The sequence below is a fragment of the Rhagoletis pomonella genome, unplaced genomic scaffold (assembly GCF_013731165.1).
Source record: "Rhagoletis pomonella isolate Grant_MI unplaced genomic scaffold, Rhpom_1.0 Rhpom_scaffold_04785, whole genome shotgun sequence".
NCBI lineage: Eukaryota > Metazoa > Arthropoda > Insecta > Diptera > Tephritidae > Rhagoletis > Rhagoletis pomonella.
Genome location: NW_023463333.1, coordinates 1 through 11,293, shown reverse-complemented (window position 1 = coordinate 11,293; position 11,293 = coordinate 1). Strand labels below are relative to the sequence as shown.

The 11,293-nt window shown below is 34.6% G+C and overlaps 1 protein-coding gene across 1 annotated transcript; it reads left to right on the top strand.

The window, feature by feature from the left end:
* Nucleotides 1–6,159: 6,159 nt before the first annotated feature.
* On the top strand, nt 6,160–9,301 carry LOC118754860 (probable cytochrome P450 28d1). The gene is made up of 8 exons (XM_036489732.1): nt 6,160–6,401; nt 6,589–6,727; nt 7,569–7,676; nt 7,753–7,845; nt 7,919–8,368; nt 8,470–8,584; nt 8,670–8,939; nt 9,008–9,301. Exons 1-8 carry the CDS (start codon nt 6,199–6,201, stop codon nt 9,172–9,174), a joined length of 1,545 nt encoding a protein of 514 aa, XP_036345625.1. The 5' UTR covers nt 6,160–6,198; the 3' UTR covers nt 9,175–9,301.
* Nucleotides 9,302–11,293: the final 1,992 nt, after the last annotated feature.

The window sequence follows — 11,293 nt, the reverse complement described above, 5'->3', positions numbered from 1 at the left end:
GGTTCCTGTTTTTTTTTAAGGGGTTGAGGAGTTCCATTACTTTGAGCAACTTTTTTAATAAACTATTAATTTAAATGTTTCCTAAACATATTTACAACGCAGTTCTGCAAGAGGGTACCATAACTTTTTTTCAAATAACGTATATTTGGAACAACCAAAATTAATCGATATGGATACATACATTTATGTTCGTATGTACTACTTATGTATGTATATATACATAAAAATGCTCAGAATAAAAAGAGAAGATGATTAGTCCATGTCCGTTTATTTGCGTACACGAAAACTCTAGCAAAAGTTGAGATATCTCAACGAAATTCTGTACGAGGGTTTTTTTTATCTAGGGCAGCAGGGTATTGAAAATACAAAAGTCGAACAATAACCTGGTCCCTCTCATAAAATGGTAATTTCGAAAAATGCCAAAACTACAATATTTCCTTAATTACAGGAACCAAATTGCTTAAAAACTGCCATGTTTATTATTATAGTTTTGGAAAATGGACATGGGATATATTGCTAGCTTTAAACATCAATTTGCTCAAAACATACGTTTAGAACAGTGTGCAAGCTTCTACCACATGTGTGGTAGATCAACCACGTATTTTTTTTTAAATTTGGGTGTCTACCACATCTACCACACAAGGCTTAAAATCTACCACATTTTTAGACAGAACATTTGTTTACAATTTTCACATAACTCTAGAATTTCAACTCAATTGTAATTTGAAATATAAAAATTAATCAATAGATTTTTAAAAAGGTACATCATAAATTTTGCTTTAAATATATCTGTGCCTTAACTTTCTAATATTTCAAAAATACGCCTATTTATATTTGCTAAAGTATTATGCAATGGGAAAATAATTTGGTCGATTTTTTTGCATACAAATAAAATATTATTTTCTTCATGATTATATTCTCTAACTAGAAAACTAATGTTATACTTATTTTTGCACCAATTGCGTGGAATCTGTACGATCCACTAGCAATTATATTTCCCGATTTAATTTTTGAGTTGTGCTTCTTTTGACGACGGTGTGCGATATGTATACCCAATAAAATATGAATTGGAAAATCTACCACATCTTATTCAAATCTACCACATTTTTTTCGATTCTACCACACTAAAATAAAAAGGGGTTTGCACACAGATTTTTTAAATCTTTTTTTGAGAAAAGTTGATAATTTGCAACTTATTGTAAATGGTAGGAACCACCACAAACCCACAAATCAGGTTTTAGAATCTTTATTAAATGCTTGACCCAATAGCGAAGAAAAAAGTACGAAGAAACTTGTATTAAGAATTTTTTAAATAAGTAATAAAATGTATATATCTAAAGTTAGAATTAGAAGCGCTTAAATTTGTTTACTTATTTTAACGTAGATTTATAGGTATGTACATATGTAATAATTTCTGCACATACCTTTTATTGGTACATTGGTAATACTTATTTAGAAAGCTGACAATTTTCGAAACAGAGATGTAAAAATCGTTAATAATTAACATTTTTCATAATGACATTCTTGGCAGAAAAATATTTCTCTAATTAATATTTTCATTTATTATAAATATTTGTACAAATTTAAGTGAAACAAATTAATGATAACGCTCAATAAACTATTTTTCGAGTTGAAATTTTGAAATCTGTTCAATAAAATTCAACCTTGCGTATTTTTCAGTGGGTTTTGTGTATTTAGAATATTTATATCGATTGATTGGTACTGAATGAATGTGTGCACACATAGCAAAAGCTGCATTCATCTGAATGCTTATTCAGTGTTAAAAGTTAATGTTTCGTCATTCAGTTTTTTCAATCTTTCTTTGAATATGTTAATGTGTGCAATCGTATCTACTTTGAGTGAATGTAGAATTGGAAAATTATAAGCCACATTCCCCAACAAGGAAAAATTCAATGAAAACATAATAACATAAAATTGATGATTTTTAATTTCATATGATTTCACAGTTTTACAGCTCTGATACCTATATACCATAGACTGGAATGGAGAAAGGAACTACCGGCGTTGGTTTTTGTATTATTTCATAGCAGCTAAATGCGTCAATTAATAACTGCAATTTTTTTTACAATCTGAAGATGCCACTAAATATGTGTATGTAGATTATTTCACAAATCAATTTAAAATTTTTGAATCGTAACATTTTTGCTTCTTATGTGTATACTGCTTACATACAAATCTATCTGCACTTTTCACAAAAATTAGATTCTGATATAAAAATTCACTTATCATCGGTGATGATAATGCTGACCTTGTACATATGGACACATAACGCTTGACAGAAGACTTTACTATTAAATTGCACAGCCAGATGGGTTCAAACATCACAAAGTAGTTTTTGTGAAAATTGCAAATATTTAGAGGGTATTGAATATAAGCCCTCGACATGTATGTAAGTAGTATTTAGGAATAGTATTTAGTAGGTACATATGTTTTTTTTAATTTTGGTATAATAAAATATTTGATAGAAAACTCACTTGTAAATATCATCTACTTCGTAGACAAAATGCTTTTTTCCAGGGAAATTGCCCGCCAATAGCTTTGGCTGCGGACCGGCTACGCCCAATTGTTTGAAGAGGTCGTGATGCCATGTCAAGTATTTGTAGATTAAAACACCGAAAGCGGCGAACAAAGCGAATGTGACTAGGAGCGGCTCCATGACGAGACTGTGCTATGCATCGAAATCTATCTGCCGTAATGTGCATTCATATATTTGTATCTATGTACACATCTACGTAGTATTTTTATCAACCAATTTAATATTCATTATTAGCAATTGAGGTGTTGTATGCACGCTACTCATGGGTGCTGCTATTAGGTACACACAGTGTACTCTCTTGGACAGGGCCGCCAAGAGAAATTACGGGTGCGATGCTAAATATGTATGTGCAGGCCAGGCTAGATTTGCGGTTGTTTTGACTATATTATGACGACTGTGCGTTTTCACATTCATTAGAATTTATAATAACTATGTACGTAGGTATGTGAAAATCCAATAAACAAATTTATAAACTTTACAGTATATTTTAATTTTTATCTTCGAACCTTATTCACGAAAAATTCAGGCCCCTTTGAATACCCCGACCGGGGGAACCAACCAACGACCACCCAAACCCCACACACCCCATATATAATACATAGCTATGCAAGTATTTGTGAATACCAATAAAGTATTTTAGATGCCAAATTGGGACGATTCAATTATTAAAGGTTGAATATATATTGACAGGTTGCATTGGAAGAGTATAGAGAAAGAGATATTAATTTGAACACCTTTTCTTTTTTCAAAGTAGTAGAAAAGTAACCAGAAATGCGTCTAACGTATATGAATATCCAATCTAACTTTAAGTATCAACTTTATTTTAACTATGAATACGCCCCAATATAGTTGCGGAAATTCGTTATTTCGCATAAAATATGAGTTAAATATTTAAAGCAACTTCCACTGCCTAACTCAATGGATAAATAATTCAAACTTTTCTTTGATGCAGAAATGCACCTAGATGCTTTAGGAATATTTCTGCATCAAAAAGAAAATTTTGAAAAAAATGTCGCTTACGTTATTTTGGCGGTTAGGGCTCGATATATTCCCAAATATTAAAAATAAACCATGGTTTCACGAATATTATCCAATGACACGCCAATGTTAAAAATGACAGTTGTGACCATTGACAGGGGAACTATGAGGGACTAGTATTGGTAACAATAGAGACTATCCGAGGGTCCGATTTGTTACAGGGTATACTTAAAAAGCAGGCAATGCAGACTAAGAGAGCGAGACAACCTTCTATTATTAAATAATGAAAACGCGGTGTTATCTTATGAATATCAAGTGCCTTTGTTTAATGAATCGCTGAATTGATTCTAATTCTGAATGCGTAACAAAAGTGATGCACACAGACATAAATTCATACATATTTGTGAACCGATCTATTTTCAAGTTCAGTCTTTACCCTGCAGGAAATTGAATTAGTTTGAAAGTAATTTATAAACTACTTTATTTTCAATGATAACTAATTGAAATTCTCACTATTTTACCTGCAACGAACTCAGTTATTTAACATGGCGATGTAATAGGAAGCAGTCAATTGTCTTTTCCTGCATACATTTTCAACTACTTTAAAATTAATTTGGTTTAAACAACTTCAAAGTCAGTATGTTTCGTTTGAATACGCTTTCGTTCTGCACTTCGCAGATGCTTTTTCATACTTCCGAGACAAATTGTTTTTTATTTTTGAGTAAAAAGAGTATAAAACTTCGAAACATTTACTCATTGCATTTGTTTTAAAGTAGTCTTTCAATTAGATGACTGAAAAAAAAAACACTTGTTTCCGTCAGGGTATTTCTGCGCAGTTAGCACGAGTAGAATAATTCAATTCAAACTCTGAAATCAATTCTTTCAGTTTGCTTAATATCCTCCATGTTTGCTTTTACTTTCGGTTTGATTTCATTTCATATGCATACATATCAAGGGCTTAAAGCGCAAACAGTCAATGACGTAGCGTAAATGTACGTTGACGTACGTAGTAGCACATCAAATTTACTGTTGATAGAGAGAGAGAGAGAAGCAATGGCACTGTCACCCCATGCGGTGGTGAGTTTTCAGTAACACGCGAATCCCATAAGGTAGATCGTGTCTGGGTCAACCTACGTTTACGCTACGTCGTTGACTGTTTGCGCTTTTATATATGCAATACCCTCTGTCTGCAATTTTCACAACAACTAATTTACGATGTTAGAACCCAACTGGGCCTTACCTGTCATCACTGATGTTTGCAATATAATAGTAAATTCTTATGTTAAACGGTATGCAAGGTCGGCATTAATATCACCGATGACAATTAAGTCTTAGGTAGATTTTTATATCAGAATGGAGCTATGTAGAGATCGTGAGCACTGATAGAAATATCTAAAGACATATTTTTCATTATTTCTGCTATTTGGAAAAGTACTTTGCTGTGTGCGGTAAATTTTCTTGAAGAAATAAATATATGCAAAAGCATTTTTTTCTTGAGAGCTGTGAACCCGTTGACGAAATTTTCATAGAAGAACATTTCTTTTCCATTTCTTGTGCGTCATTTTATATACATACATATTTTGTATTTCTTGGGAGCTGCAAATATCCCTTTAACCAAAATTAAATAAATCTAAGTTTCAAAGTTCGCGCAAAATTTAGAAAAATTCGAAAATTCAATTCAATTCAATATTTAATAATACTGGTTTAACACCGGCTTTTTGGTTTTTTCTAAAATAAATGCAATTTATGAAATTGGTGTTATTTTTTTTTAATCTTTTGTGGGTAAAGTATGCATAAGGCTACATGCCCTCTTTTCCAATAACCATCATAGCAAGTTCCACCATAAACAACATATGAAAAATTCAGTTTGTATGGGAGGTGCCAGACCCCCTTTATATATCGGAAATATTTTTAGCCTATAACCACCCTTGAAAAGTCGAAAGTAGGTGCCCAAAATAAAAATAAAACACCAAGTAAGTGCAGCACCGATTTCGGCTATGCCGAAGGCTTCGTACATTTCATTAACATCAGAAAATTGTAAATAAACCGATTACGGTTTTTGAAATGAGTTGCTTTGGAGCTAACCAAAATTTGTATATTCACTGCATACATAGAGGAGTAACATAAAAAAATCATATCGGAACAATAGACTTTAAATGATATTCACGAAATTGCTAGTCGTCCGAATGAAGGAGTTTTAACGTAAAACTCACTGCAAACGTCCTGTTGATGATGAGTGAAAATAGTGCGAAATTTCATGCACCTAACTGCAATAATGGAGGAGTTATAACAAAAAACCCAATATCTGAACAATCAGTTGTACGGAGGCTATGGGTTATAGGGACCCGATCGTTGTCATTCTCACTATACGCTTTCTGTACGAGTACAGAGGGACCCGCTACAATTAAGTCTCTTTTTATACTCATTTACATGCATACATACTTATGTACATAAGCACAATATTTGCTCTAGGTATATACAAAATAAAACTAAAAATAATAAAATAAGTACAAGTAATCTTTATGTATTTCCATTTTATCAGTTAGTTTCGGCTGTACATAAGTATGTACATATGTAGTTAGATGCGATGCACTTCGATGCTGCAAAATTTCAGCCAGTAGAAACTTGGCTTTAGTGGGAAACGCTCGCACTTTTCTTTGAGAATGGTTCCAATTGCGGCGGTCTATGTATTTTGTTCACTCGTATTTTTCATATCCGCTCTGGTAATATTATACTTGCGCTGGCATTTCAACTATTGGCGGAAGCGCGGTGTGCAAGGACCTAAACCTAATTTACTCATTGGCACGCTTCCGAAATCCAGTGCCGGGCAGTGCAGCCTGGTCGAGGAGTTGCATGAAATTTATCTGTAAATCATATGTAGCTTATAATAGACTTTTTATTTGATCAAACACTTTGGGTGAAACACAAAAAAGCTCAGCAACTGTTCAATGGAGAATGTAAAATTAAAAGTTTTCGAGCAAAATAAAATTAGATTTTTATCATTTATGTTGCTATAGATTATAATCATAAATAATTTATTTTTTTGGTTTCAGGCGCTACAAATCAACGCAAAAATATGTGGGCATATTCACAGCACGTACGCCTAAACTCTTTATCTGTGATCCCCAACTGGGTTTGGAGATCTTAACTCAACATTTTAAAAATTTTCATGATAATGAATCTTCGCAATGGGTAAGTAACTTTATAAGAGTGCTCGTTGCACATATATATGTACATACATACATATGAATGTACATGAGCAATACGTACATACATATGTACATTAGACCGCTCCACCTTACAACTAAACAAAAAATGTGGCTATACGCCTTCGAATTCAAAGTATTTTTACAAGAACATTAAAAAAAAAAATTGTTGTTTTGGCCGAATGAACACCTACATGTGAACGTAGTTCTTCTGAAATAATCGAAATACTTACTTAGCAAAACTTGAACGATTTTTGCTGAGCTTTAATTTACTGGTATTAGGGTGGTACGTAATGGTAATAGAAACTGAGTTCTGGTGGGCAAGTACTAAAATTGGGTACTTCAGAACAATCGACTTTTAAGACCCGACAGTGAATGCCAAAGATATAACGAAATATGTTAAAAGGCAACCCCTACGTTCGGCAAAAAGAAATTTTTATTTTTCGAAATTGTCTTACAAAAATATATAAGATTTTATGGTGCAGAAAATTAGCTACAAATAAATCTTTTATCATCTTTTGTATTTACATAAGATTATATATACTCCTTATAAACACTTAAAAAATTTTAGTGAACGTATATTTTAATATATTCTACGAAAATCTGTGAAAAATTTAGTTTCGAAAAAAGTGTTGGTTAGCGCCTTTGCGAATTAAAGTAACGATATATATGTATATGTATTTTGATTATGTTCCCAGTGCGAAAATATGAATGCATTGCCATTTCCTATCCAGAAAGACTAATAACTACAGCTGAACGAAAAGATGCATCGTATGTATGTTATAGTATATATATTGATATGTACGGTTTTTTTTTGAATGTCTCAGTCAAGCGAGAAAGTGGAACAACTGCGTTTCACCAGTCCTTTTGTCTCAGTTGGCGAAAAGTGGAAGGCGCGACGTTCGGAGTTGGTCCCAGCGCTCACTATTAACAAGGTATTTAAATTAATTACGAATTAAATTAATACTTTTTACAAATATATTTTTGAAAAAGCGATTTATTTCTCCCTAGATTCGCTCATTCTATTCCGCAATGCGGTGCAGTGCCCAGAAAGCTGTCGAGTTCCTCGGAGTGTCCGTAGCTCAACCTCAAGATGCCAAAGAAGTGCGTAATATTTACTAAACACCGCTAACTTTTTAATTAAAATGTATTTATTATTTTTTAATCAAATACTTAGCTTGCCAACCGATTCACAGCCCAGTTTATGTCTAATTTCATATGGGGCATTGAGGGGAATGCGTTCAATGTGCCTGAGAAACCCACTGCTGCCAGAGCATCTCTTTCGCCTGTACACTGCATGGCAAGTGCTATGCTTTCGCAATCGTTGGAATGTGTACGCTATTATGGACGAACTGCTGCCTGGCCGTGGCTGCGAAAAATACGTCCGGTACGTTTTTTTCCCCTCGCCTCAGATCGTTTCTTCCAACAGCTGCTGGCGGACGCTATGGACGTACGCGCCAAGCAGTCAACTGTTGTTGGTGGAGTGCGGGGTGTTTTGATCGATCACTTGCAGCAGCTCAGGGATAAAAAATCCTTAAACGGCATACAAATCGCTGGACATACTACAACTGTTTTGATTGATGGCTTCGAGACGGCAGCGATGCTGATTGCGCACTGTCTGTTGTTGGTGAGTGCAAATTATGTAGTTTTGTTAAAGTTGTTGTTGTTTGGAAAATGCTATACAAAATTCTAAAAGTTTAATTTTTGCGATTTGTTGAAATATTTCAGCTCGCACGCAATCCACGCGTACAGCAGAAGCTCAGAGAGGAGCTGCTCTCTGCCGATGTTGCAGACAGCTTCGATGCGCTCAATGAACTGCCTTATTTGGATCAGTGTATACAAGGTGAAGTAAATTTTTTTTTAATTGTTCAACTATTTATATTAAAACACCGCGCATTTTTTTTTTTGAATTTTTACGCACATTTCAGAAACTCTACGTATATTTCCGCCTCTAGCGACGCTCTTTAAAATCTGCACGGAGTCTATCACATTGCAAAACTCCGATAAATCCTGTTTAACTGTACATCCCGGCACCGGAATATACATTTCTAGCTATTCTTTCCATCATGATCCGGACTACTTTGAAAATCCGGAAGAGTTTTGGCCCGAGCGTTTTGCTGACGAGTTGGGTGGAGTGCGGAAGTATCGCGAAATGGGCGTTTTTATGCCATTCGGCGACGGGCCGCGGATGTGTCCCGGTAAAGTATTCGTGTACGGTTATTTATTCCTGAAGTTTATCTGCAGCATTTTTTATTCTTCATTACAGGCATGAAACTTGGGCTGGCTGAGGCCAAAGTAGCCGTTGCAGAGTTGGTGCGAAATTTTCAACTGGCACCTGGTCCAAATGTACGCAACGATAACCGAATTGCTCCTGAGTCGTTTCTCTTAAAGATCGACGGAAGCATGGAACTTGATTTCAGGCGACTGAATTGAATTGAAATTGAGATTATATTGATGGATGAAGCAACAAACATACTCAGGTTAAAAAAATGTGTCAAGCTTTTCTTTACGAAGACGATTTCAGACTTAACTCTAAATAAAAATCAATTTTAATAAATACATACATACATACATATGTACTCCAATATAAAATCTTGGTGTTGTTTAAATTTGTATATAAAGTTTGTTATCAGACCGTATTTGGAAACGTTATTGGCAATTAACAAGGTATTGAACTAGTATACTTATACATATGCATTTATAGTATAATTCAGGGTCGAAATTCGTTAAATCAGTTACTGAGATACTGGCGTTTTATGATAAGTACCTAGGCCCATTTATAAAAATTTTATAAAAATTTACTTTCTTGTTGAAAGACTACTATTTTAAGCAATTTAGCTCGTGGCTCAATCCCGGATTTCTTTAGGACGTCATAAGCAACGTTAATATATTCTGGTTAGAGATGAAACGGAATAAATAGGAATAAATACAAGTACATACTCGATACTTTTCGATCGATACCATCGATTGGTACCGATACTTTTGAACCAAGTACTGAGTAGGTATCGAAAAACAAATACTCGTATCGAAACCCAATATTAAGGCAAAGTTGGCTTCGGCAATTTTTTCCTCCACTGTTATTCCTAGGCGCCTTGTTCTTCATAGCTACTTAATTGCCAGCAAACACCGCGAGAAGGCGACAAAGCCGATATAGTGGAAAGAATACACGCTCCAATTGCTTCACCAAAGTCAATGTAATGCGACGTATACACGGCCCAACTGTTCGAGTGGAAGAGGGAACTGGATCAATGCACAGTACAGACGTTTCAACGCGGTGTTAAGCTCACTGAGAAAATTGACGGATTTAAAGCGCTCTAGCATATGAAGACCCTGAGCAAAATGCAGGGCTAAAGGAAAATAAACAAAGAAGCAAAAGAGTAGGGCACAAGGTGTTGATTAAAAAAAGAGTTGTCGACTCGTTAGCAGCGCGCAGCCAGCCAGAAACTGGACGGAGCGGTGGGCGTTATGGTATCGGCGGTGATGTCATAGACCACTTGTTACAGCTCAAGAAAAAAAAAAATTCACCAACGACGTACTACGAATCGCAACAGTTTTGATTGATGGTTATGAGACGGTAGCGATGCTGATTGCGCGCTGTCTGTTGTTCGTGAGTGAAAATGATATGTTTGTTTGTTGTTGTTGTCTTGAAATGATGCTCTCACAAATTATAGGTATTATGGAAGTTATGCAAAAAAATGGAAATTTGATTATACTTTAAATGGTTTTTGTTCGTTTTCAGCTTCGCCGTAATCCATGCATTCAACAGAAGTTTAAGGAGGAGCTACTCTCCGCCGATGCGGCTGACAGCTTCGATGCACCCAATCAGTTGCCTTTCTTAGATCAGTGTCTAAACGGTAAACATATAACGCTTTCGAGTAATCGTAAGTTTTTTTTTTAATTAAGGCAATTTCTTATTTCGTTGATTTCAGAAATCTCCGCTGCCTTCACTCTTCAAACTCTGCACTGTAGCTAGAACGTTGATTCTTGTTTATTAAATTTAAAACCTACATTTCCTGATCCAGATTATTTTGAAAACCCTGAAGATTTTTGGCCTGAATGATTTGCCGAGGGGTTGTGTGGAGTGCGCAATTATCAGGAAATGGGAGCTTTTATGCCATTCGGCAATGGTCCTCTGATGTGTCCAGGTGATACAAATGAAAAACTTAGAGTACAGTGGTAAAACATTAAAACTTCCTGAGCAAAAACCATGCAAATGATGCCAAAAGTTGTTGCGAGTCAATGCTTCATAGTGAAGTGCAATACAAATATTTCTGCAATAAAAACAAATTTTAAAATAGATTTTATTTTACATGAAACCATAATTAAAGTAACTATATATTTTAATTCTAGTAAATTTTATAATAATTTCAGTAAACACGTTAGTTTCTTAAAGAATGAAGGGAGGATTTTTTTTTTCAAATTGGTTCGAACTCCATGTGAAACACAATAGGGAAGCTCATGATTTCTAGCAATTTAGGCGCAAAGTTGCTACGGAGCAATCTAGCACATGTTTTGTTGCTTTTCCAATAACAACTTTACAACTAAAATGGTA

Coding starts and splice junctions, on each gene's coding strand:
- LOC118754860 (XM_036489732.1), top strand. CDS start 6,199: ATGGTTCCAATTGCGGCGGTCTATGTATTTTGTTCACTCGTATTTTTC. Junction 6,728..7,568: donor ATAATGAATCTTCGCAATGG/GTAAGTAACTTT, acceptor TGAATGTCTCAG/TCAAGCGAGAAAGTGGAACA. Junction 7,677..7,752: donor CAGCGCTCACTATTAACAAG/GTATTTAAATTA, acceptor ATTTCTCCCTAG/ATTCGCTCATTCTATTCCGC.